The sequence below is a fragment of the Ranitomeya imitator genome, chromosome 3 (assembly GCF_032444005.1).
Source record: "Ranitomeya imitator isolate aRanImi1 chromosome 3, aRanImi1.pri, whole genome shotgun sequence".
Taxonomy (NCBI): domain Eukaryota; kingdom Metazoa; phylum Chordata; class Amphibia; order Anura; family Dendrobatidae; genus Ranitomeya; species Ranitomeya imitator.
Genome location: NC_091284.1, coordinates 36,201,546 through 36,228,977, shown reverse-complemented (window position 1 = coordinate 36,228,977; position 27,432 = coordinate 36,201,546). Strand labels below are relative to the sequence as shown.

General features: G+C 49.0%; 1 protein-coding gene across 3 annotated transcripts in view; it reads right to left on the bottom strand.

The window, feature by feature from the left end:
• HLCS (holocarboxylase synthetase) overlaps positions 1–27,432 on the bottom strand; it is a 168,701-nt gene that overhangs the window by 124,403 nt on the left and 16,866 nt on the right. Inside the window, exons 2-6 of one of the 3 annotated variants that reach the window (XM_069760760.1) lie at positions 24,070–24,425; positions 21,259–21,402; positions 14,978–15,140; positions 12,074–12,981; positions 11,006–11,188 (exon numbers count right to left, since the gene is read on the bottom strand). In XM_069760760.1, the coding sequence (XP_069616861.1) occupies positions 11,006–11,188; positions 12,074–12,981; positions 14,978–15,140; positions 21,259–21,402; positions 24,070–24,294 (1,623 nt within the window). In that variant the 5' untranslated portion in view covers positions 24,295–24,425. Of the gene's footprint in view, positions 1–11,005; positions 11,189–12,073; positions 12,982–14,977; positions 15,141–16,581; positions 16,693–21,258; positions 21,403–24,069; positions 24,426–27,432 lie in introns of those variants that run through there. The other 2 variants (XM_069760761.1, XM_069760762.1) reach the window with 2 other exon arrangements.

Genomic DNA, 27,432 nt, shown 5'->3' with positions numbered 1-27,432 from the left:
GATGACCCTCATCGCCCTCCACACATGGTACGATGGTCCTCACAGGGCCCCACACATGGTATGATGGTCCTCACCGCACTCCACACATGGTATAACTGTCTTCACCGCCCTCCACATATGGTATGATGGGCCTCACAGCCCTCCACACGTGGTATGATGGGCCTCACCGCCCTCCACACGTGGTATGATGGGCCTCACCGCCCTCCACACGTGGTATGATGGGCCTCACCGCCCTCCACACGTGGTATGATGGGCCTCACCGCCCTCCACACGTGGTATGATGGGCCTCACCGCCCTCCACACGTTGTATGATGGAACTCACCGCTCTCCACACATGATATGATGAGCCTCATTGCCCTCCACATATGGTATGATGGTCCTCGCAGGGCCCCACACATGATATAATGGGCCTCACCACCCACCACACATGATATGATGGGCCTCATTGCCCTCCACACGTGGTATGATGGGCCTCACCACCCTCCACACATGGTATGATGGGCCTCACCGCCCTTCACACATGGTACAATGGTCCTCATCACCCTCCAAATATGGTACAATGGTGCTCACTACCCTCCACACATGGTATGATGGGCCTCAGCGCCCTCCACACATGGTACAATGGTCCTCACTGCCCTCTACACATGGTAAGATGGTCTTCACAGCCCTCCACACATGGTAGGATGGGCCTCACCGCCCTCCACACATGGTATGATGGGCCTCCTCGCCCTCCACACATGGTATGATGGGCCTCATGGCCCTCCACACATGGTATGATGGTCTTCACCGCCTGCCACATGTGGTATGATGGGCCTCATCGCCCTCCACACATGGTACAATGGTCCTCACCGCCCTCCACACATGGTATGATGGTCTTCACAGCCCTTCACACATGGTATGATGGTCCTTACTGCCCTCCACACATGGAATGATGGTCTTCACAGCCCTCCACACATGGTATGATGGTCCTCACCGCCCTCCACACATAGTATGATGGTCTTCACAGCCCTCCACACATGGTATTATGGGCATCATGGCCCTCCACACGTGGTATGATGGTCCTCACTGCCCTCCACATGTGGTATGATGGGCCTCACCGCCCTCCACACATGATATGATGGGCCTCACCTCCCTCCACACATGATATAATGGGCCTCCTCGCCCTCCACACATGGTATGATGGGCCTCATCGCCCTCCACACATGGTATGATGATCCTCATCGCCCTCCACACATGGTATAAGTGGCCTCCTCACCCTCCACACTGGGTATGATGGGCCTCACCGCCCTCCACACATGATATCATGGGCCTCACCTCCCTCCACACATGATATAATGGGCCTCATCGCCCTCCACACATGGTATGATGATCCTCATCGCCCTCCACACATGGTATGATGGCCTTCACAGCCCCCCTTTGCAAAGAATTATCCCACACAACCCCCACACATCCCCATAGTTTGCATAAAGGACACATCCAACCTCCTACAATGGTTAAAGGGATCTCCGTGTGTGACATTAGCTGCTGTGTGCGGCCCTCGCAACAACCTCTTGTTACTCATGTGGCCCTCGGGGTACCCTGAGTTTGACATGCCTGCGCTAGATCATACCTACCCCATACATTTGTAGGCCTAGACAGAGGAGTAGTAAATCTGTTAGACTACGTTCACACGGTCAGTATTTGGTCAGTATTTTACCTCAGTATTTATAATCCAAAACCAGGAGTGGAACGATCAGAGGAAAAATCTAATAGAAACCAGTCACCACTTCTGTATTTATCTCCCACTCCTGGTTTTATCTTACAAATACTGAGGTAAAATACTGACCAAATACTGACCGTGTGAACGTGGCCATCAAGACTGCAGGAAGGGCTCACAAAATTTGATCAAACTTTAAAGCTGCGGTTCTCATACACCTTAGTGCACTAGAGTGCGGTCGTATTATTTTTTTTTGTATGCAGTCACGGTCACCTGTATTTTGTATATCTTTTTACTAGGAGGTCCTCGTCAATTTTGGGTTTTTGTTTTCTTTTTGCAATACCTTAGGTATCCATGGTTACGACCACTGATATAGTGACAGATAGTTAGCCAGTGGTCGTAACCATGGATACCTAAGGTCCTGCCATGCCCTACATGAGGAAAGAGACCTGAAAATCTGAAGAACTACACTACATTTCTAATTGGAGGGATTTGCTAATATTCTTATTATTACACCTACTACATCTTGGGATAGGGTCTTGGAGGAGGGAATACGTAAGGGGAGGTGAGGGGTCCCCTTAAAAAATGGCTGCTGTAATTTGTTACATCCTATACCGTCAAACTGAGGTTTCTTTAAGTGTGTAAGTTCCTAACCTTCTACAAAGAACATTCCTCGAGGAAGCTAGAAAACAGATGGGTTTCCTCTTAGGAGCCGAATAAACCCCGTGTAAAAGAAATGAACCCAAAACGTCCAATTAGACCGAACTTGGCTCTACCTGGAAGCCAAAATCCACGGGTCGGCGGCGTGGAGCCGGCCTGGTGCGCACAGATCCCCTCCGCTCTCCCCAGTCACAGATGTGACAACCTTTCCTCGGCTTTTTTTTTTTTAACATCCTCATTACTTTCTGACACAGACATCTGTGTACACAATGGCGGAAGGTGTTAATGAGCCGCTCGCCTCCTCACGACGCCCGCCACAAAACACTTTTGTCTTTTTCGCCTTTTCTGCATCCGCAACAAAAAAAAACAAAAAAAACGCAGACCCCCAGAAAACTCTTCACACATTTACAATATGGTATCGCGAATGAGAAGAAGAAAACGTTACAGACGGCGTCAACTAAGTCCATGACAAAGATCACGTCCTCGCGAGCGAGCGATGATGTATGGCTCCCTGAGAGGAAGTTAAAGCTCTGCGTGTCTTTCACGGGGCCAAATAGAACGATGACGATCTTAAATATCTGCCGGCGAGACCCCACAATTCCCATGTTCAGGTGCAAAAGGGTTTTATGACGCCGTGACTTTAAATGGCAAGGTAGTGTTCTTCCTGCAGGGGTCCTATGTAACGTAGGACGGGCCGCTACCGGCCATCTGTTCCTCCATAGGCGAGCACTCGCTTGAGGTATTAGGTTCTTGCCCGTCCTGTTTTTACGGGTTCACTTTGCCTGCAGAGCCGTTACGAGTCTCTTTAGGCTTCGGCTTTCTTAACAATTATACCATTTACTACATCGCTGGTAGCCAGGAAAAGTAAAGTTACAAGCAGACGGGGGGCAGCCCCGAAGTGGAAGGAGAACGCCGACATGATCTCCCCTCTGTATCAGGACGCTGCTAGAAAAGGACAATTCTGCACGAGACGTTCCCTGCACGGCCACCAGAGGGCGCTGCACCCTAATGGGGATAGAGGACTGCACTCTGCATCAAAAGGGGCCTGTTATTACGCACTTGATAGGCTATGTGCACACACTGCGGATTTTGCTGCGGATCCGCAGCTGCGGGTCAACAGCAGTTTCCCATGGGTTTACATTACAATGTAAACCTATGGGAAACAGAAAACGCTGTGCCCATGCTGCGGAAAAAAACGCACGGAAATGCAGCGGTTTACATTCCGCAGCATGTCACTTCTTTCTGCAGATTCCGCAGCGGTTTTACACCTGCTCCAATAGAAAACCGCAGGTGTAAAACCGCAGTGAAATCCGCGTTTTTGCTTTCAGATTTATCAAATCCGCTGCGGAAAAATCCGCAGTGGACCATTCTACGTGTGCACATAGCCTTATGGTTCCCCCTGGGGTTACATAGTTGTTATGGCGCCTCCTGGTGTTACATAGTCGTTATGGCGCCTCCTGGTGTTACATACTTGTTATGGCGCCCCCTGGTGTTACATACTTGTTATGGCGCCCCCTGGTGTTACATACTTGTTATGGCGCCCCATGGTGTTACATACTTGTTATGGCGACCCCTGGCGTTACACAGTTGTTATGGCGCCCCCTGGGGTTACACACTTGTTATGGCGCCCCCTGGTGTCGCATACTTGTTACGGCGCCCCCTGGTGTTACATACTTGTTACGGCGCCCCCTGGTGTTACATACTTGTTACGGCGCCCCCTGGTGTTACATACTTGTTACGGCGCCCCCTGGTGTTACATACTTGTTACGGCGCCCCCTGGTGTTACATACTTGTTACGGCGCCCCCTGGTGTTACATACTTGTTACGGCGCCCCCTGGTGTTACATACTTACATACTTGTTACGGCGCCCCCTGGTGGTACATACTTGTTATGGCGCCCCTGGTGTTACTTACTTGTTATGGCGCCCCCTGGTGTTACATACTTGTTATGGCGCCCCCTGGTGTTACATACTTGTTATGGCGCCCCTGGTGTTACTTACTTGTTATGGCGCCCCCTGGTGTTACATACTTGTTATGGCGCCCCCTGGTGTTACATACTTGTTATGGTGCCCCCTGGTGTTACACACTTGTTATGGTGCCCCCTGGTGTTACATACTTGTTATGGCGCCCCCTGGTGTTACATACTTGTTATGGTGCCCCCTGGTGTTACATACTTGTTATGGCGCCCCCTGGTGTTACACACTTGTTATGGCGCCCCCTGGTGTTACATACTTGTTATGGTGCCCCCTGGTGTTACATACTTACATACTTGTTACGGCGCCCCCTGGTGTTACATACTTGTTATGGCGCCCCCTGGTGTTACATACTTGTTATGGTGCCCCCTGGTGTTACATACTTACATACTTGTTACGGCGCCCCCTGGTGTTCCACACTTGTTATGGTGTCCCTTGGTGTTACATACTTGTTATGGCGCCCCCTGGTGTTACATACTTGTTATGGCGCCCCCTGGTGTTACATACTTGTTATGGTGCCCCCTGGTGTTACACACTTGTTATGGTGCCCCCTGGTGTTACACACTTGTTATGGTGCCCCCTGGTGTTACACACTTGTTATGGTGCCCCCTGGTGTTACACACTTGTTATGGCGCCCCCTGGTGTTACATACTTGTTATGGCGCCCCCTGGTGTTACATACTTGTTATGGTGCCCCCTGGTGTTACACACTTGTTATGGTGCCCCCTGGTGTTACACACTTGTTATGGTGCCCCCTGGTGTTACACACTTGTTATGGTGCCCCCTGGTGTTACACACTTGTTATGGTGCCCCCTGGTGTTACATACTTGTTATGGTGCCCCCTGGTGTTACACACTTGTTATGGCGCCCCCTGATGTTCTCTTCATTTTCTCTCAATAGTCAATATAATGTTTCCGTGAGCAGATTCTTTTCCCAATCCCACCCATGCACTGGATCTGAGCGTTGGGACTGATCTGTGCTGTGGTCTCACCTGACTGGGGACCACATTTTTATGATCAATGGAGTCCAAGTGGTTGGAGTCTGCTGATCGTACTGCATAGCCTTACGATACCAATCTACAATGAGTCAACCATTAACCTTCGTCAGGCTGCATAATTTTACAACGTTAACAGGCTGCAGAGGTACCATTGTACCTTCATATATATTTTATTGAAATTTGGCCAATATATTCTGGACCAAAACTGCAGAGATGTCACGAAATGTCAGCCCTCTACGGCTTTTCGAAAAAAAAAAAATTATTGCAATTTTAAAACGGAATAGTTACAATTGTACCTACTCAGCCGGACGAAGGTTAAAGAGGTTAAATAGGCTTTTTTTCAGCAAATCGCCACTGTGGTGCACGGCCAGCGCCGGTGTTGCAGCTCGGCCTCATTTAACATGAACACTTCAATCCCTGCCAAAGTCTATGAGTGACAGTGCTGCAATTTCTGAAATAAAAAGGAGACCCCTTTTGCCTTAACCCCACACATCCCCTTTAAGTTGCTAATCTTTCATTCTCACTGCTGGTCATGTGCAGATTTGTAACCAATTAGACACTATGTATAATAATAGTATAATAACCATTCATACCATGGAGGGCACTGATGATGGAGACCCTGGGCCGAAGGCAATGCAAACCATGCATCAACACTGACACCCTGTGGCCAGATGAGGTATTACAGGCAAGAATTACAGCCATAGATTTCTGGAGCCACATTGTATAAGAGAAACAGCTGAGGAGCCTTCACCTGACACAATGACAGCCACAGCTCCCCCACGACAGCCACAGCTCCCCCACGACAGCCACAGCTCCCCCACGACAGCCACAGCTCCCCCACGACAGCCACAGCTCCCCCACGACAGCCACAGCTCCCCCACGACAGCCACAGCTCCCCCACGACAGCCACAGCTCCCCCACGACAGCCACAGCTCCCCCACGACAGCCACAGCTCCCCCACGACAGCCACAGCTCCCCCACGACAGCCACAGCTCCCCCATAACAGCCACTGCTCCCCCATAACAGCCACTGTTCCTACAAACCTGCGCTCTCATGCTCACTGTGAACAGAAATGTCAGAGAATACAATCACACTGTGTGGCCAGAGATGCAGTTAAAGGATAACTAATCAGAATGGAGCAGAAGTAGTGTCCTGTGTACTGCTGCCGTATACTGTGCCCTGTATTTTGAGGTATACTGTGATATTATGCCCTGTATTGTGCCCTGTGCTGTGCTGTATACTGTGCCCTGTACTGTGCTGTATACTGTGCCCTGTACTGTATACTGTGCCCTGTACTGTATACTGTGCCCTGTACTGTATACTGTGCCCTGTACTGTATACTGTGCCCTGTACTGTCCTGTACACTGTGCCGTCTACTGTGCCCTGTACTGTGCCGTATACTGTGGTCTGTACAGTGCCGTATACTGTTCCCTGTACTGTGCCCTGTATTTTGAGGTATACTGTAATATTATGCCCTGTATTGTGCCCTGTACTGTGCTGTATACTGTGCCCTGTACTGTGCCCTGTACTTTGCTGTATACTGTGCCCTGTACTGTGGTCTGTACAATGCTGTATACTGTGCCCTGTACTGTGCCGTATACTGTGCCCTGTACTGTGCCGTATGCTGTGCCGTATACTGTGCCGTATACTGTGCCCTGTACTGTGCCGTATACTGTGCCCTCTACTGTGCCGTATATTGCGCCCTCTACTGTGCCGTATATTGCGCCCTCTACTGTGCCGTATATTGCGCCCTCTACTGTGCCGTATATTGCGCCCTCTACTGTGCCGTATATTGTGCCCTCTACTGTGCCGTATATTGTGCCCTCTACTGTGCCGTATATTGAGCCCTCTACTGTGCCGTATATTGTGCCCTCTACTGTGCCGTATATTGTGCCCTCTACTGTGCCGTATATTGTGCCCTCTACTGTGCCGTATATTGTGCCCTCTACTGTGCCGTATATTGTGCCCTGTACTGTGCCGTATATTGTGCCCTGTACTGTGCCGTATATTGTGCCCTGTACTGTGCCGTATATTGTGCCCTGTACTGTGCCGTATACTGTGCCCTGCACTGTGCAGTATACTGTGCCCTGCACTGTGCCGTATACTGTGCCCTGCACTGTGCCGTATACTGTGCCCTGCACTGTGCCGTATGCTGTGCCGTATACTGTGCCGTATACTGTGCCCTGTACTGTGCCGTATACTGTGCCCTCTACTGTGCCGTATATTGTGCCCTCTACTGTGCCGTATATTGTGCCCTCTACTGTGCCGTATATTGTGCCCTCTACTGTGCCGTATATTGTGCCCTCTACTGTGCCCTCTACTGTGCCGTATATTGTGCCCTCTACTGTGCCGTATATTGTGCCCTCTACTGTGCCGTATATTGTGCCCTGTACTGTGCCGTATATTGTGCCCTGTACTGTGCCGTATATTGTGCCCTGTACATAGTTACATAGTTATTAAGGTTGAAGGAAGACTTTACGTCCATCTAGTTCAACCCATAGCCTAACCTAACATGCCCTAACATGTTGATCCAGAGGAAGGCAAAAAAAAACCCATGTGGCAAATAGTAAGCTCCACATTGGGGAAAAAAATTCCTTCCCGACTCCACATACGGCAATCAGACTAGTTCCCTGGATCAACGCCCTATCAAGGAATCTAGTATATATAACCTGTAACGTTATACTTTTCCAGAAAGGTATCCAGTCCCCTCTTAAATTTAAGTAATGAATCACTCATTACAACATCATACGGCAGAGAGTTCCATAGTCTCACTGCTCTTACAGTAAAGAATCCGCGTCTGTTATTATGCTTAAACCTTCTCTCCGCCAGACGTAGAGGATGCCCCCTTGTCCCTGTTTCAGGTCTATGATTAAAAGATCATCAGAAAGGTCTTTGTACTGTCCCCTCATATATTCATACATTAACATAAGATCACCCCTTAGTCTTCGTTTTTCCAAACTAAATAGCCCCAAGTGTAATAACCTATCTTGGTATTGCAGACCCCCCAGTCCTCTAATAACCTTGGTCGCTCTTCTCTGCACCCGCTCTAGTTCAGCTATGTCTTTCTTATACACCGGAGACCAGAACTGTGCACAGTATTCTAAGTGTGGTCGAACTACTGACTTGTATAGAGGTAAAATTATGTTCTCCTCATGAGCATCTATGCCTCTTTTAATGCATCCCATTATTTTATTTGCCTTTGTAGCAGCTGCCTGACACTGGCCACTGAATATGAGTGTGTCATCCACCCATACACCCAGGTCTTTTTCATTGACGGTTTTGCCCATACATCTATTTATACATCTTATTACTTCTACCCAAGTGCATGACCTTACATTTATCCCCATTAAAGCTCATTTGCCATTTATCAGCCCAAGCTTCTAGTTTACATAAATCATCCTGTAATATAAAATTGTCCTCCTCTGTATTGATTACCCTGCAGAGTTTAGTGTCATCTGCAAATATTGAAATTCTGCTCTGAATGCCCCCTACAAGGTCATTAATAAATATGTTAAAAAGGAGAGGGCCCAATACTGACCCCTGTGGTACCCCACTGCTAACCGCAACCCAGTCCGAGTGTCCTCCATTAATAACCACCCTTTGTTTCCTATCCCTGAGCCAGCTCTCAACCCACTTGCACATATTTTCCCCTATCCCCATTATTCTCATTTTATGTATCAACCTTTTGTGTGGCACCGTATCAAAAGCTTTTGAAAAGTCCATATACACTACATCCACTGGGTTCCTTTGGTCCAATCCGGAACTTACCTCTTCATAGAAATTGATCAGATTAGTCTGACATGAACGGTCCCTAGTAAACCCGTGCTGATACTGGGTCATGAGGTTATTCCTCTTCAGATACTCCAGTATAGCATCCCTTAGAATGCCCTCCAGGATTTTACCGACAGTAGAGGTTAAGCTTACTGGCCTGTAATTTCCGAGTTCAGTTTCTGTCTCCTTTTTGAATATTGGCCCCACATTTGCTATACGCCAGTCCTGTGGTACAGACCCTGTTATTATGGAGTCTTTAAAGATTAAAAATAATGGTCTATCAATGACTGTACTTAATTCCTGCAGTATCCGAGGGTGTATCCCACCCGGGCCCAGAGATTTGTCAATTTTAGTGATTTTTAGACGCCGCCGCACTTCCTGCTGGGTTAAGCAGGTGACATTTAATTGGGAATTTTTGTTATCACTGATCATTTTGTCTGCCATGGGATTTTCTTGTGTAAATACTGATGAAAAAAGTCATTTAGCATATTGGCTTTTTCCTCATTGTCATCCACCATTTCACCCAGACTATTTTTAAGGAGGCCAAAACTATAATTTTTTAGTTTCTTACTATTTAGGTAGTTAAAGAATATTTTGGGATTATTTTTACTCTCCCTGGCAATGAGTCTCTCTGTCTCAATCTTTGCTGCCTTGATTTGCTTTTTACAGAGTTCATGTAATTTTTTGTATTTATTTAATGCCTCCTCACTACCTACTTCCTTTAATTCTCTAAATGCTTTCTTTTTGTCACTTATTGCGCCCCTTACAGCTCTATTTAGCCATATTGGTTTCCTCCTATTTCTAGTATGTTTATTCCCATACGGTATATACTGTGCACAGGTCCTATCCAGGATGCTAATAAATGTCTCCCATTTTCTTTGTGTGTTTTTATGTCTCAGGATATCGTCCCAGTTAATTGCACCAAGATCCTCTCTCATCCGTTGGAAATTTGCCCTCCTGAAGTTTAGTGTCCTTGTAACCCCTCTACTACACATCTTATTAAAGGAGACATGAAAACTTATTATTTTGTGATCACTATTTCCCAAGTGATCCCCAACCCTTATATTTGCTATGCGGTCTGGCCTGTTGGTTAATATTAGGTCTAGCAGTGCCCCCCTTCTTGTTGGGTGCTGAACCAGTTGTCAGAGGTAATTGTCTCTCATAGTTGTCAAAAACCGATCACCTTTGCTGGAACTGCAGGTTTCTGTTCCCCAATCTATTTCAGGGTAGTTGAAGTCCCTCATAATAATGACTTCTCCTTGAGTCGCAGCTTCATCTATGTACTGTGCCCTGTACTGTGCCGTATACTGTGCCCTGTACTGTGCCGTATACTGTGCCCTGTACTGTGCCGTATACTGTGCCCTGTACTGTGCCGTATACTGTGCCCTGTACTGTGCCGTATATTGTGCCCTGCACTGTGCCGTATATTGTGCCCTGTACTGTGGTCTATACAGTGCCGTATACTGTGCTGTATACTGTGCACTGTACTTAACTACTATTTACCAGTAATATTACTGGGAGCAGAGCGCTGGGGACACTGGAAGCTACTTATAGAGCACTCGCCAACTGGGGGACAGGTCGGACAGCAAAGAGGAGGCAAAACCTGATGGCAACCAGCAGAATTGTGTGTGAGTGTGAGTGGAGAAGAGACAGAACTTGTTGCGGAGCAGCAAGATATTCACACCTCCTCCCCCCCGCACAGACATAGGGGGGTCAGTATGGATTTAAAGAATGGGAGAAGTTCACAACATAACCACTAGATGGCAGGAGTGTGCAACACATGAGCAGCTACACTACAATGACAGCAGAAGGGGAACGCGCACCTCCGCCTATAATCCTGGCCAATGGGGAGCAGGGCGAACAATGCACTGTGCCACCTCGAATGCACCAGGGTGACGGTGCGCACTCACCTGTCGGGCGGTCAGCAGGTAGACGGGTGTCAGAGAGGGGACAGAGCAGAGATCACAATCCAGACCGAGCCACAGCAGGATCTGTGTCAGCACCTCCAGCCGCTGGGGATTGCGGAGCTTCAGAGCATCAAAGGTCTCCTTACCGCGATCCAGGAGACCCTGCGGAGCGACCTCCAGCCGCACCTGTACCAAACACAGAGGGAAACATGGAGGAAGACAGGCAAAATGGGGGCTCCATACAGGAAAGAGAACCAGTGCGTGTACAGTGACTGCACCAGCAGAATAGTGAGCGCAGCTCTGGGGTATAATACAGGAAGTAACTCAGGATCAGTAATGTAATGTATGTACACAGTGACTGCACCAGCAGAATAGTGAGTGCAGCTCTGGGGTATAATACAGGATGTAACTCAGGATCAGTAATGTAATGTATGTACACAGTGACTGCACAAGCAGAATAGTGAATGCAGCTCTGGAGTATAATACAGGATGTAGCTCAGGATCAGTAATGTAATGTATGTACACAGTGACTGCACCAGCAGAATAGTGAGTGCAGCTCTGGAGTATAATACAGGATGTAGCTCAGGATCAGTAATGCAATGTATGTACACAGTGACTGCACCAGCAGAATAGTGAGTGCAGCTCTGGAGTATAATACAGGAAGTAACTCAGGATCAGTAATGTAATGTATGTACACAGTGACTGCACCAGCAGAATAGTGAGTGCAGCTCTGGGGTATAATACAGGATGTAACTCAGGATCAGTAATGTAATGTATGTACACAGTGACTGCACCAGCAGAATAGTGAGTGCAGCTCTGGGGTATAATACAGGATGTAACTCAGGATCAGTAATGTAATGTATGTACACAGTGACTGCACCAGCAGAATAGTGAGTGCAGCTCTAGGGTATAATACAGGATCAGTACAGGATCAGTAATGTAATGTATGTACTCAGTGACTGCACCAGCAGAATAGTGAGTGCAGCTCTGGAGTATAATACAGGATGTAACTGAGGATCAGTAATGTAATGTATGTACACAGTGACTGCACCAGTAGGTAGTGATAATCACCTGGCATAGTACAGCTTCTCCCCCACAGTCTCCGTGGGTTTGGTGGACGATTATCATATCTCGGCTTTCGCTGTCCACATAGCCCCATCCTTTCTCCTGGTCGCAGCCTTGCATCTCATACACATAGCCGTTGGCCATCCCACTGAAACGAATGTGGTTGCCATTGGGTCTGTCGAATATGAAGGCCTGAACAGACTCCTGCAGCTGTGACCTCCTCTGTAAAGTCAAGTTACCAAATATAAAGGAGGAGGAGAGTCCTAGGATCTTCCCACCGTTCCCCATGTAAGAAGTAAACCGGTCCTGGACCTGGGATGGTATTGCCTCCTCGGCCACCACCACCAATAACAAGCAGTTACCCATCCACGGAGCCTTCAGAACTTGCTCCTGCGGGAGAGGATAGACCACATATCTACATGGATCAAAGCACTGGAGAAGGACATCTTGGACTTGCTGCAGCCGGTCTTGGGACGCTGAGCCGCCATATATGAGAACGTTCGGTGGCTTTCCGCTCCTGTTCAGATTTGATGGTTCTTTAAGACAACTCCCATCAGAACTATCGTCCAGGCTGCTGAAGTCATCGGGGAGCTCAGGAATGTTTTCAGCAGAGGCAAATTTTACCGACTCGATGGTGCAGTTCTCCAGCTCGAGACACTCGTGGCAGCTGGACAGGTGTAGATGAAGATGTTCTCCGCCAGCTTCCCCCTTGGGGTCTGCTCCACCGCCTGCACTGGAGTTTCCACCACTTTCTTGGCCATGACCTATCTCGGTGCTTTCTGCTGCCCCCATTTCTTCTTTCTGGATCTTCTCAGAATCGGGTGAGATGGGTTCCCGTGTGGACGTGGTCTCGGCTGAGCCTCCTTCTTGTAAGGCTTTTCCTTTATTGGTCAATGACTCTCTTAAGTGCACAGCTGAAACACAGAAACAAAACGTGTCTTGTATCCCATAGAACATTTCAGGATCGCGATGGTTTCCGGTAACCAGTGCATTCTGGGCGTTCTTGAAATATAATGTTTTTCACATACCCTTTTGTATATACAGAGTAAACCCCTATAAGCCCCCAGTTATTTGGCTGAGGACAAAGGTTTAGGACTTTATGGGGGTATTGGAACACCTCTTTTCATGTTCCTGCTGAAACTCTTAACTTAGACAACTGATCCCCGAAGTGTAACCCCTTAGATGCTACCGTAGCTATCTGTCACAGCGTCTAAGCGGTATGATATAGTGAAGGGGGTCGTTATCAGCTCAGAACCCAAACCCTCACTAGTCCTTAAAACATAATTCGAATTGCAAAACAAAAAGCCCTCACATGAAAAACAAAAAGGTGTCACTCTTAGGAACACATTAATAAAAAAAAAAAGGTTTCTGTGTCCTTAAAGAGAACCTGTCACTAGATCAAAAGTGGCAAGTTTTTCTGCTTATTTTATTCCCACTGATCCCCTGACTATGACATTTTTTGTTTTTTTAAAATCCGCCATACGGTTCCAAAGATACGAGTCTTTTATTTTGTGCTAATTTTATGGTCTTTATAGGGGCGTGGCTCACAGGATAATTTTACAGAGCAGCCTAAAGACACGCCCTCATGGAATCCTGTCAGCCACGCCCCCTTAGCATAGGCTATAAATATTAGCACTAAATAAAAAGGTCCCTATCTCTGGAACCGTATGGCGGATTTTAAGAAAAACAAAACATTTATTTTGTAGTTGAACAGGATTATTAAAAAAAGAACAAAAACTAGTCACTTTTGACCTGGTGATAAGACCCCTTTAAGGCCCCCAAAAGATGCCTTGCAAAGAGTTTTTGACAATGGGATGAAGCTAAAAGATAATAGAATACAAAATTTGAATTAAAGTGGAGAAAAGTTGTTGTTAAGTTGTTTCCCCTTTTTTAGAAAGATTTCAATTAAAATGTTTTTAATAAGAATTATGTTTCTACATTAGAAACCTATATGAACACAGCAGTGACTGCCCTGTAGTCTCCATTTCCCACTTCCAGCCCTCTTGTCTAGTCACCGGAAATGTCGTTCCAAGAGGTTATGAAGAAACTAAAGTCATAAAGGCAAGACAGAAGTGTTCAACCCATGGTCAGACCATCCTACAACTATACAGGACAAATATGCCTCTTAGTCGCAGCATGACTTCTTCAGCTATGATTACAGGACTCTACTAACAAGTGACCTGCTGGGCTACCAGCTTGAGAAGGAACGATATGGTCGTGGGCCTCCAAGCCCTGTCCTAGCCTGGGGCCATAGGACGCTCCTCTGGAGGGGCCACCCAAACCCTCCATCTCCAATGTTCCTCTATATCTCCACACAACCAAGAAGTCATCTTACCACCAGACTCACAAGATCTGGGCCCCCAATAGAATCCTCCCTGGATAAAGCTACGAGTCCTTGGAATGTTCTCAAGAACAGACCCCGGAACATTCTAACTACAATCATGTGACTAAAATATTGCTGAGTGACTGTAGTCTTGGATTTTAAGACAGAGGCCCAGTGTGTGGAGGTTGTGCATCTACACATGGTCATCCAAGCCACCGCCCAGACCCAGAATAATAGAAACCCGAACTGCTCCCAGTGTCCCTTTGTGGCACTGCAGCCAATCAATTAGCTCGGTGGCTTGTGCCGTCAACCATTGCCACTGATCTCACAGACTGGCTGAAGCGGTGTAGACATGATGTCAGTGCTGCAGACAATAAAAAACACTAGGACTCAACGTTGGACCAGTGGAGGGTGAGTAAGGCGCATTTTTTTTTCTTATTAAACAAACTGTGGATTTGGAAAGGTTTTTTTGTTTTTTTAAGCTGGAAGGAGTCAGTAACAGCCCTGATATTAGTGAGGTGACGGTGCCTCGTGTCCCCCAGTCCATTATCATCCCCTTTACATTAGTTGTGAGGATAGACGCTTACAGGTGATTTTCCGTGGAAGTGATCCATTGTCCATCTGCAAACGATCTTCCATGAAGGCTATTCCCAGCTCGCTGAAATTATCCACACTTGCTTCGGCCAGCAATCTGGAAGAGTCGCCATGGCACAAAGCCAGAGGCAAACAGTATTCAGAGAGCTTCCGAACCTGGCGGGAAAAACAGAAAAAGGGTCAGGATACCCCAGGTCTAGATCACGGGAGGCCACAGAGGTTGATCGGTGGGATGCAGGACTTTTTTTTTTTTCAGGTCATAGGAATGGTTCCATGAAAAATGCCCATAGAAAAAAAAGCGGTGTCCCAGGAGGCAGGGTCGCTACTGCAGGGAGCTGGCAGCGGTAGGAGTGGGGCAATGCTGCGGACCCAGGCCGGGGAGGAGGGGGTATTCGGTGGGGCGAGGCTGTGGTGGGCTCTGAGTGTTCAGAAAATATCAGGAGCTCCTGCACTTCCCATCCTTTTCACTGCAGTGGACTCCGGGAAAATGGCCGCCAAAGGCTACACATGAGCAGATTGAGATTTCGGGAGCCGAGACCTCAATCTGAGCATGCGGCCATTTTTCCAAAGTTCACCGCAGTGAAAAAGGATGGGAAGTGCAGGAGCTGCCGACATTTTCTGAACACTCAGAGCCCACCACAGCCTCGCCCCACCGAATACCCCCTCCTCCCAGGCCGGGGTCCGCAGTGACTCCACCGCCGCCGTCCCCCACTCCTTTAAGCTACATTCGGATTATAAGACGCACCAACATTTTCCCCCAAAATTTGGAGAAAAAGTGCATGTTATAATCCGAAAAAATCCAGTACATGGTATCAGAAAAATCCGATCTATTAAAATACAAAAACAATTAACCCAATCGGTAAACACCATAAACGGAAAAAATTAAAGAACGCCAAAGTAATAATAATAATAATAATAATAATAATAATAATAAAGTTAGGTATTTTTGGTCACCACAATTCCACAAATAAATACGGTAATAATTAAAAAATGATAGTAGTAAAAATCGCAATGGATCCATCAAACAGAAGCCAAAGGACGGTGCCCATGAGGCATCTAGGTTTTTTTTTTTTACGCACCCAATAAAATCTATGGGCAACTGTCTGTGAGGAAAAACGATTAAGAGGCGAGCTAAAAAAAAATCTCAGATCATTTCCGTGCATCATTTGTTTTTACTGGATCTATTACAAGGGAAATGTATTGGACTTTATTTTTTGAGGGGAATGTCGAAAACGGTCATAGAGAGCGCCACGCCATTGAAAAGTCGCCTGCAGTCCCATGTAATGCCTTTCTCCACCTATGATGGCGCTGCAGGAAAATTAAACGCCTACTGGATTACAACCGATCATTGCGGATCAGCCTGTGACCAGCGGAAGCTTTAAGAGGTCACTCCAAAAAAAAAACAACTAAAGCCTGTGACTGAATCTGGTTGGCAACGATCTGCTGCAATCTATAGATTTGTTTTCTTAAAGGCGTCGTCCACTTTAAGAAAATAAATCCACAGAGCTGATTTTACAGATAAATTTTGATAAAACATCAACATCATCATCACATGAGGGATGAAGCTCGGAGGACATTTCCACCAAGTGTTACGCACCTAAGAAGACGCCATAAAGTCGCTCCGTTTTGGTCAGGCGATGGAAGCCAAATCAATCCCCCAAGGTGAAGAAGGCTCCATCTCTGGGCAGTATCATGTATCGCCCGTCCGGCATGGTGAATGGAAGGTAACGTGAGAGCGTCATGAGACATCTAAGAAATCCGCCTCTGCCACTGAAAATCACATTCTCCAGATCAGGTTCCCTCTCCGCAGCCGACTGCATCCTCCATAACCAGTAACATCGGGATGTGAGAACCAAAAACAGAACCCAGGTAACCTGATCAAAGCCCTGTCATGGCGCATGGAAGCCCCGGCACAAGAGACGCTCTCAGGCTGAAGAGTAAACAGGGAGCAGCCATCTCCAGGATCAAAGGAAAGGAAACCAGCCAGGTCCTAGACAATGGGCGCCACTCGCAGACCACAGTGTACGGAGACATCATCCCCCCCCACAGGACAGATCATCAGCCACTCGCAGACCACAGTGTACGAGACATCATCCCCCCCACAGGACAGATCATCACACAGAGCGCCACTCGCAGACCACAGTGTACAGAGACATCACCCCCCTCACAGGACGGATCATCACAAAGAGCGCCACTCGCAGACCACAGTGTACGGAGACATCATCCCCCCCACAGGACAGATCATCACACAGAGCGCCACTCACAGACCACAGTGTACGGAGACATCACCCCCCTCACAGGACAGATCATCAGCCACTCACAGACCACAGTGTACGGAGACATCACCCCCCTCACAGGACGGATCATCACAAAGAGCGCCACTCGCAGACCACAGTGTACGGAGACATCATCCCCCCACAGGACGGATCATCACACAGAGCGCCACTCGCAGACCACAGTGTACGGAGACATCATCCCCCCCCCCCACAGGACAGATCATCACACAGAGCGCCACTCGAAGACCACAGTGTACGGAGACATCCCCCCCACAGGACGGATCATCACACAGAGCGCCACTCGCAGACCACAGTGTACGAAGACATCATCCCCCCCACAGGACAGATCATCAGCCACTCGCAGACCACAGTGTACGGAGACATCATCCCCCCACAGGACAGATCATCACACAGAGCGCCACTCGCAGACCACAGTGTACGGAGACATCATCCCCCCCACAGGACAGATCATCACACAGAGAGCCACTCGCAGACCACAGTGTACGGAGACATCATCCCCCCCACAGGACAGATCATCACACAGAGAGCCACTTGCAGACCACAGTGTACGGAGACATCCCCCCCCACAGAACAGATCATCACACAGAGCGCCACTCGCAGACCACAGTGTACGGAGACATCATCCCCCCACAGGACAGATCATCACACAGAGCGCCACTCGAAGACCACAGTGTACGGAGACATCTTACCCCCCCCCCACAGGACAGATCATCACACAGAGCGCCACTCGCAGACCACAGTGTACAAAGACATCATCCCCCCACAGCGCAGATCATCACACAGAGAGCCACTCGCAGACCACAGTGTACGGAGACATCATCCCCCCCACAGGACAGATCATCAGCCACTCGCAGACCACAGTGTACAGAGACATCATCCCCCCACAGGACAGATCATCACACAGAGCGCCACTCGCAGACCACAGTGTACGGAGACATCATCCCCCCCCCACAGGACAGCTCATCAGCCACTCGCAGACCACAGTGTACAGAGACATCATCCCCCCACAGGACAGATCATCACACAGAGCGCCACTCGCAGACCACAGTGTACGGAGACATCATCCCCCCACAGGGCAGATCATCACACAGAGCGCCACTTGCAGACCACAGTGTACGGAGACATCATCCCCCCCCCCGACAGATCATCACACAGAGCGCCACTCGCAGACCACAGTGTACGGAGACATCATCCCCCCCACAGGACAGATCATCACACAGAGCGTCACTCGAAGACCATAGTGTACGAGACATCATCCCCCCACAAGACAGATCATCACACAGAGCGCCACTCGCAGACCATAGTGTACGGAGACATCATCCTCCCCCCCCCCCACAAGACAGATCATCACACGGAGCGCCACTCACAGACCACAGTGCACGAAGACATCATCCCCCCCCCCCCACAGGACAGATCATCACACAGAGCGCCACTCGCAGACCACAGTGTACGAAGACATCATCCCCCCAGAACAGATCATCACACAGAGAGCCACTCGCAGACCACAGAGTACTAAGACATCATCCCCCCCAGGACAGATCATCACACAGAGCGCCACTCGCAGACCACAGTGCACGAAGACATCATCCCCCCCCACAGGACAGATCATCACACAGAGCGCCACTTGCAGACCATAGTGTACGGAGACATCATCCCCCCCCACAAGACAGATCATCACACAGAGCGCCACTCGCAGACCACAGTGCACGAAGACATCACCCCCCCCCCACAGGACAGATCATCACACAGAGCGCCACTCACAGACCATAGTGTACGGAGACATCATCCCCCCCCCACAGGACAGATCATCACACAGAAGAGCGCCACTTGCAGACCATAGTGTACGGAGACATCATCCCCCCCCCAGGACAGATCATCACACAGAGCGCCACTCGCAGACCACAGTGTACAAAGACATCATCCCCCCCACAGGACAGATCATCACACAGAGCGCCACTCGCAGACCACAGTGTACAAAGACATCATCCCCCCCACAGGAGAGATCATCACACAGAGAGCCACTCGCAGACCACAGAGTACTAAGACATCATCCCCCCCAGGACAGATCATCACACAGAGCGCCACTCACAGACCATAGTGTACGGAGACATCATCCCCCCCCACAGGACAGATCATCACACAGAGCGCCACTCGCAGACCACAGTGTACAAAGACATCATCCCCCCCCCCCCCCAGGACAGATCATCACACAGAGCGCCACTCACAGACCATAGTGTACGGAGACATCATCCCCCCCCCCAGGACAGATCATCACACAGAGCGCCACTCGCAGACCACAGTGTACGGAGACATCATCCCCCCAGGACAGATCATCACACAGAGCGCCACTTGCAGACCACAGTGTACAAAGACATCATCCCCCCCAGGACAGATCATCACACAGAGCGCCACTCGCAGACCACAGAGTAAAAAGACATCATCCCCCCCAGAACAGATCATCACACAGAGCGCCACTCGCAGACCACAGTGTACGAAGACATCATCCCCCCCAGGACAGATCATCACACAGAGCGCCACTCGCAGACTACAGTGTACGAAGACATCATCACCCCCCAGGACAGATCATCACACAGAGCGCCACTCGCAGACCACAGTGTACAAAGACATCATGCCCCCCAGGACAAATCATCACACAGAGTGCCACTCGCAGACCACAGTGTACGAAGACATCATCCCCCCCAGGACAGATCATCACACAGAGCGCCACTCGCAGACCACAGTGTACAAAGACATCATCCCCCCCATGACAGATCATCACACAAAGCGCCACTCACAGACCATTGTTTCCGGAGACGTCTACCCCCCACCAGGAAAATCATCACACAACGAGCGCCACTCGCAGACCATTGTGACTGGAAACGTCCCCCCCCCCCAGGATGGATCATCATATCGAGCGCCACTCACAGACCATTGAGTCCGGAGATGTCTCCCCCCCCAGGACAGATCATCACACCAGTGCAATACAGACACAACGGAGACCCAGGAGCGCCCGGGGATGCTGCTGCCCATCACCATCACTGTATTCAACAAGTCTCACTGCTTAGCCAAAAAATTAAAAATTGTATTCATCTACAGTCTCCAGCAGAGCGCCGCTCCCCTGCGTGTTCCCTTGATTGACACTTTAGACCGCCGCTGGTGCGAAAGCTGCGCTTTCCCAGGCTGCTGAGCAAGCTTTGCTACAGCATCAGAGGAGCACGGGACACTGAGGCTTTGCAGGATGCGGTGACTTGTCCAGCTTCAGAGCAAGGTTTGCAAACAACGTCCTCTGAAAAAACTGCAGAGGTGGCCAGTAACCTAGGCAAAGAATAGTAAACTATGGCATTAAAAATCCCTGCGGTTCTTTAGATTTTTTTCTAAAGTTGCTTCTTTTTACAAGCATTGTGCAATTTCACCCATTTAACAACAAAGTTGACCACCCCCAAAACGTCCTCCTGTTGTCACCTCCATCTGTAAAGTGTAGGGAAACCGGGTGTTTATTTTTTTCTGCAGCGCCACCACAGGAGGAATGAAGCATTACAGAAAGTCCATTAACATCAATGGGCTATGTGTAGAATGCAGACCAGAGCTACATCACCACAGCGTGAGCCGAGCATCCGAAAGAGAGGACATTCCAATATTAACTACGAACATGGTTTTCTCTCCAAGTAAAGAGCAGAACCTCTGTTAGTGGTATAATGAAATGGGGAAAGGTCCGACTGCTGGACCTGCACCAATCGGCACCCAGACTCCACGGCTGCACTCAGCTTTTTCCAGGAGCCCCATAGAGAATGAATGGAGCGGCGCTCGGGCGTCCAACCTGCTGCGCCACTTAGGTTCCCCATCAGGGATGAAAATTCGTATTAGGGTCCATTAACAATTTCAGACCCCTGTCTGTGCCTGCAGGGTTCACAAACGCAAGGGATAGGAAGACAAACGATCTGTGTGCCGGTTGGCGGGGGGGGGGGGGAAGGGGTCACCTTTTTGGGACGGTGTGGAGCCGCTGATAAGTTTTCACCGGGTAGTGAAGCGCTCTCTGTGATAAAAGCGATGCTCCGGACTCCGAGATCACAACCACCGCGGGCTCCCACCCGCACACTCCACCGGCTCAAATCCTCGAAGAACTACAAAAAGAAGAAGACATTAACTGAAGCCAAAGTCCCTACCAGAAAGAGAACAAGACCCCTATAACAAACACTGCGTGCGCCGGCAGTCAGCCTTGGGGGGGGCGGCAGTCTCGGGCTGGGCAACAAAGGGGCACGGAAGTCAGGCCGGGGGGGGATGCAGCGAAGTCAGGACAGGGGGGATACACGGAAGTCAGGCGGGGGGGAATGCACGGAAGTCAGGCCGGGGGGGATGCACGGAAGTCAGGACAGGGGGGATGCACGGAAGTCAGGCCGGGGGGAAGGATGCACGGAAGTCAGGCCAGGGGGGATACACGGAAGTCAGGCCGGGGGGATACACGGAAGTCAGGCCGGGGGGATACACGGAAGTCAGGCCGGGGGGGGATGCACGGAAGTCAGGCCGGGGGGATACACGGAAGTCAGGCCGGGGGGGATGGACGGAAGTCAGGCCGGGTGGGGATGCACGGAAGTCAGGCCGGGGGGGATGCACGGAAGTCAGGACGGGGGGATACATGGAAGGCAGGCCAGGGGGGATACACGGAAGTCAGGCCGGGGGGATACAGGGAAGGCAGGCCGGGGGGATACACGGAAGTCAGGCCGGGTGGGGATGCACGGAAGTCAGGACGGGGGGGATGCACGGAAGTCAGGCCGGGGGGATACACGGAAGGCAGGCCGGGGGGGATACACGGAAGGCAGGCCGGGGGGGATGCACGGAAGTCAGGCCGGAGGGATGCACGGAAGTCAGGCCGGGGGGATGCACAGAAGTCAGGCCGGGGGGGGATGCACGGAAGTCAGGCCGGGGTGGATGCACGGAAGTCAGGCCGGGGGGGATGCACGGAAGACAGGCCGGGGTGGATACATGGAAGTCAGGCTGGGGGGGATGCACAGAAGTCAGGCCCGGGGAGGGGGATGCATGGAAGTCAGGCCAGGGGGGGGGGGGGGGGAGCACGGAAGTCAGGCCCGGGGAGGGGGATGCATGGAAGTCAGGCCGGGGGGGGGGGGGGGGGATGCACGGAAGTCAGGCCGGGGGGTATGCACGGAAGTCAGGACAGGGGGGGATGCACAGAAGTCAGGCCCGGGGAGGGGGATGCACGGAAGTCAGGCCATGAGGGGGGGGATGCACGGGGAGGCTCAGAAGTCAGGCCCGGGGGGGATGCTCAGAAGTCAGGCCCGGGGGGGGGGGATGCACAGAAGTCAGGCCCGGGGGGGGGGGGATGCACAGAAGTCAGGCCCGGGGGGGGGGATGCACAGAAGTCAGGCCCGGGGGGGGGATGCACAGAAGTCAGGCCCGGGGGGGGGATGCACAGAAGTCAGGCCCGGGGGGGGGGGGGGGGGGGAGGGGTGGATGCATGGAAGTCAGGCTGGGGGGGGGGGTGCACAGAAGTCAGGCCCTGGGGGGGAGGATGCATGGAAGTCAGGCCGGGGGGGAGGGATGCACGGAAGTCAGGCCGAGGGGGGGGGGAAGGTTGATGCACGGAAGTCAGGCCAGAGGGGGATGCACGGCACAGCAAAAAGTTACAAAAACTCAGAACCAATTAGATTTTTGGTAACTTGCTTGCTGCAGCACTTGCCCTATGCTGTATGTAGCAGCGGCACGGGTCGCTCTTGGGTCACCGGCCGCCATCACCGTGTGGCCCCGGCCTTACTACAGGAGACGTCACATGCGCTGTGCCATCCGGGGAAAAGCAGAGCTACATGCGGCCTCGGCAGTGGAGCCTGTAATGTCGATGTGGAGGAGGATTAGGTTATAACGTCTGATGAAAATGATAACATTTTGCTTATTTCTTCATTCTGGGAACTGGAACCCGTCAGTAAGTTGCCATTGATGGACTCCATGCTCCTGTGGTATGTGCGTGTACTTACTATAATAACTGCATACCGGCGTCCCGTAGCTAAAAAGATCAGATTTATCAGCAATGCGCATGCTTGCTGATGGTTTCCAGGTAGAAACACATCTGACTATATTGCATTATGTTAAAATAAAGGGTTTACGTAGGTCTCTCTCTCTCTCTCTTTTCAAAGCAATTTAGGAATTTCCCACATTCATACTCCGGAGTTCGGAGCCCGTGTGACACGTCGCAGTGACCGGAGGCCGTCAGGCAATTAAAATGCTGCAATTTTAATATATGTTGCTAATCCAATTTTAGTTTGAATTTTAAAGGGATTGTCCACCTTAGGGAAGAAATTTTTTTTTTTTTTTTTTAACTTAAATCTATGTATTTCGGGCTATAAAGGATTTTTACAATTGGGTTTCAGTAAACATTTTGCACCGTTTTGCCTTTACAGGCTTTTTTTTCCCCGGCAGATTCAACTTTGATGTGGTCTGTGGTCATAAAATCAGCGGAGAAGAGCTCCGAAAAATACAGAAACAAGAGTAATAAATTCCTGGCAGAATGCGCTCGCTGACAGATCCTCAGTGGACTCTCTGCCGTCAGCAATAGGCAGCGAAGCACAGAAGCTATAGACGGCAAACGGGGCAACATTGTTCATGAAACCGAATTGCAAAAATCATTTTTAGCCCAAAATACGCGGATTTATGGAAGAAAAAAAAAACTGGTCCATCATCAAAAGAGGACTCCTGTATAACACAGCTGGCGCCTGCGATGTGCGTAGATTGTATAGGTCTCCTTGAAAACTAACAGACAGGCAAATATTAATGGCAGGTACCTGGGAATTGTCAATGAAGAAGGCTTTGCTGCCCACCGTCAGGCACAGCTTTTCCTCCCCGGTCCCCCGGCGTCCGCTATGGAGCGTTTTTCCCTGTTCCTGATTTTGGGTGCAGAAAGTGAAGGTGCTGGTCCGGTGGAACCGGGTGACGCAGCTCCGGATCAGAACGGCGTAGCAGGAGCGGAAACGGAGCCACAAGTACACGTAGCAGAGGGTTATGAGCATGACGGTCCGTGACTTGGCGTACGGAGGGTGGGGGGCACAGCCCTAAAATCAGAGATCCCACATGCGTCTGATATGTCCGAGGAGGGGGGAGTGAAGATTATTCCCCCTTTATGTCCAGAATGAAATTTATTCTGTATAAAAAAATAAATAAACATCAGACAATGATTAATTAAAAGTGATTAAAGGGATATGCCCATCTCCCCAAGATCCTATCCCAATATTAACAAATACGTCCAATTACAAATTTAGTATATTTCTTCTGATTAGCGATGTCTCTTTCCTCATAAGCAGGCATTGCAGGACCATAGGTATCCATGGTTACAACCACTAGCAACTAGCAGTATTCATAAACATGGACACCTGAGGTCCTGCAATGCCTGCACATGAGGAAAGACACATAGCTAATCAGAAGAACTATAAAAAATTTCTAATTAGATGTATTTTCTAATATTATTATTATTATACCTACTTTATATTGGGATAGGATTTTGGAGATTAAGCCAAAATCTAGCTGAGCTGTACAAGACCTTGGCACTAATATCCTAACTAAATATAAGACCCCGGAGTCGTCCTTATTATTCTCTTATTTATTGTTTTTTTTTTAAATAAGATTTTTGCCAATTATTTTTGGCAAATTTTAATTTGAATTTTATATTTGCTTTCTTGTCACCACTAGGGGGAGCTTAAAGGGGTTGTCCACTTTACATTTTTGCAATCGGGTTCCATTAAAAATGTGGCGGTGTTTGCCTTCCTACAGCACCTGTGTTGGCACTGTCAGTGTGCTGGCTGGAGAGTGAGTTAACTGAGAAACCATCAGTAAGCTCGCTAAATCTCGTTGGGAGTTTGACACTTTTTTTTTTTAATTTTCTGTTTTTATCTCAATTGTTTGTTTTCTTTCTGATCTACACTGTGCTGATTTTTGACCACAGGCTACGTCAAAGCAAAATGAACCAGTCAAATCAAAACGCTGCAATATTCTTAATGAAACCCGATTGCAAAAATGATTTGGTTTATCCTCAAATATATACATTTAATTTAAAAAAAATGTTCCTGAAGATGAACAATCCAAGAGCTTCGCACGTGCGGTGTATACATTGAGCGCTATGCTATAACGGTATGCCATTATCTCCAGTGCTCCCTCTAGTGGTGACTGCGGAAAGCAAGAAATTTAGTATTTAGGTTTCACGATCAGACAGATATAAAGTTATATAAAGTTATATTAAGTAAAGCATGTTGGACCGAAAAATGGCCTCAGGTTAAAAAGTTGGGATTTCTATGAACTTTACTACATAGTTTAATAATTTTGCACAATGTATACACAGTATTCAGTGTGCTCCTGAGCTCCCTCTAGTGGTGGGCGCAGGAAGCCAGGATTTTATCATTTCCCTCCGCAGCTGGCCACACACTTTAGACATCCATCCATCACTCCGGACCCCCATACACACAGCCGCTAAGGTCTGATGAATGTACATGAGTTCTGGATTGGCGAAAAAAAAATGAGAACAAAAGGAATGGACATATTGAAATCTAACAGCCCGATCCATCTTCAACCCACAACACTTTAGACTTTAGGGACGATTTTAAATCAATGTATTGAGCTAAACATCATTATTGGTAGTTTTTATTTTTTTAAAATGTCTTCTACGGACTCTTTTCCACTGTCTATGGCTGGCTGCAGAAGGAGTTAACTGAGAATCTGTCAGTGAGCTCAATCTGACAGGGAGATTGTCGCTTTTTTCTGTGTCTTTACTTCCTAAGCTGCTCTCAGCTGACCACAGAACATAGCAAAGTTTATTAAAGAGGGAAATAAGGACAAATGGCGCAAAAAAAAATTTATGAAATGGCGCAGAGGGGCACAGCCGGGGTGGGGGAGGGGGATGGCAGTTAATGTGGGACTGGTGCTAAATTAATCAACCAGTCAGCAGTTAGATAAAAGGTTAAAGCATCGGACTGAATCATTGGGCGACAGATCAAGGATGCACGTTAAAGGGATCAGCAACAGCCACAGAAGTCCATGCAGAAGCCAAATCTGTGCAATCAGAAGCTCTGTGGTTACAAAACATCAGAGGCGCCAAAATACACGGCAAGAGGAAATGTCTGTCTAACGCATGGCAGATCTGAAGGATACAAAAATATGTGTTAAAGGGGTTGTCCACTACTTGTTAACCCCTTATTTATGGGGCCAGAATACTACATCAAATAAAAGAAAAATGTATACTGGGGTACTGGACTGTGGGAGCTCCACCAATCAGAGACCAATGTTCTCAGCTGGTCTGGTGACTTCAACAATGTCACATGACCGCCACAGCCAATCCGCAGCTTCCCATCAGCTGCAGCTTTAATAATTCTGTCACAGATTGGCTGAAACACTCACTTTACATTGTGAAATGTCACAAGACCGGCTGCGAACACAGAATAGAGGCGCAAGTCTAGGAGGGAAGGTACAAATATTTTAAGTTTACGCTGCACTATGGGCCCAATGACAAGAGGTTGTCCAACACCCAAACTACAGCAAGGAAAACACCCTGTAGTGAGATCCCCTATTGTGCCCTACTTAGAAGCGTCACCATCTACATACATTACTTATCCCGTATTATACTCCAGAGCTGCACTCACTATTGTGCTGGTGCAGTCACTGTGTACATACATTACATTACTGATCCTGAGTTACATCCTGTATTATACTCCAGAGCTGCACTCACTATTCTGCTGGTGCAGTCACTGTGTACATACATTACATTACTGATCCTAAATTATATCCTGTATTATACTCGAGAGCTGCACTCACTATTCTGCTGGTGCAGTCACTGTGTACATACATTACATTACTGATCCTGAGTTACATCCTGTATTATACTCCAGAGCTGCACTCACTATTCTGCTGGTGCAGTCACTGTGTACATACATTACTGATCCTGAGTTACATCCTGTATTATACCCCAGAGCTGCACTCACTATTCTGCTGGTGCTGTCACTGTGTACATACATTACATTACTGATCCTGAGTTACATCCTGTATTATACTCCAGAGCTGCACTCACTATTCTGCTGGTGCAGTCACTGTGTACATACATTACTGATCCTGAGTTACATCCTGTATTATACCCCAGAGCTGCACTCACTATTCTGCTGGTGCAG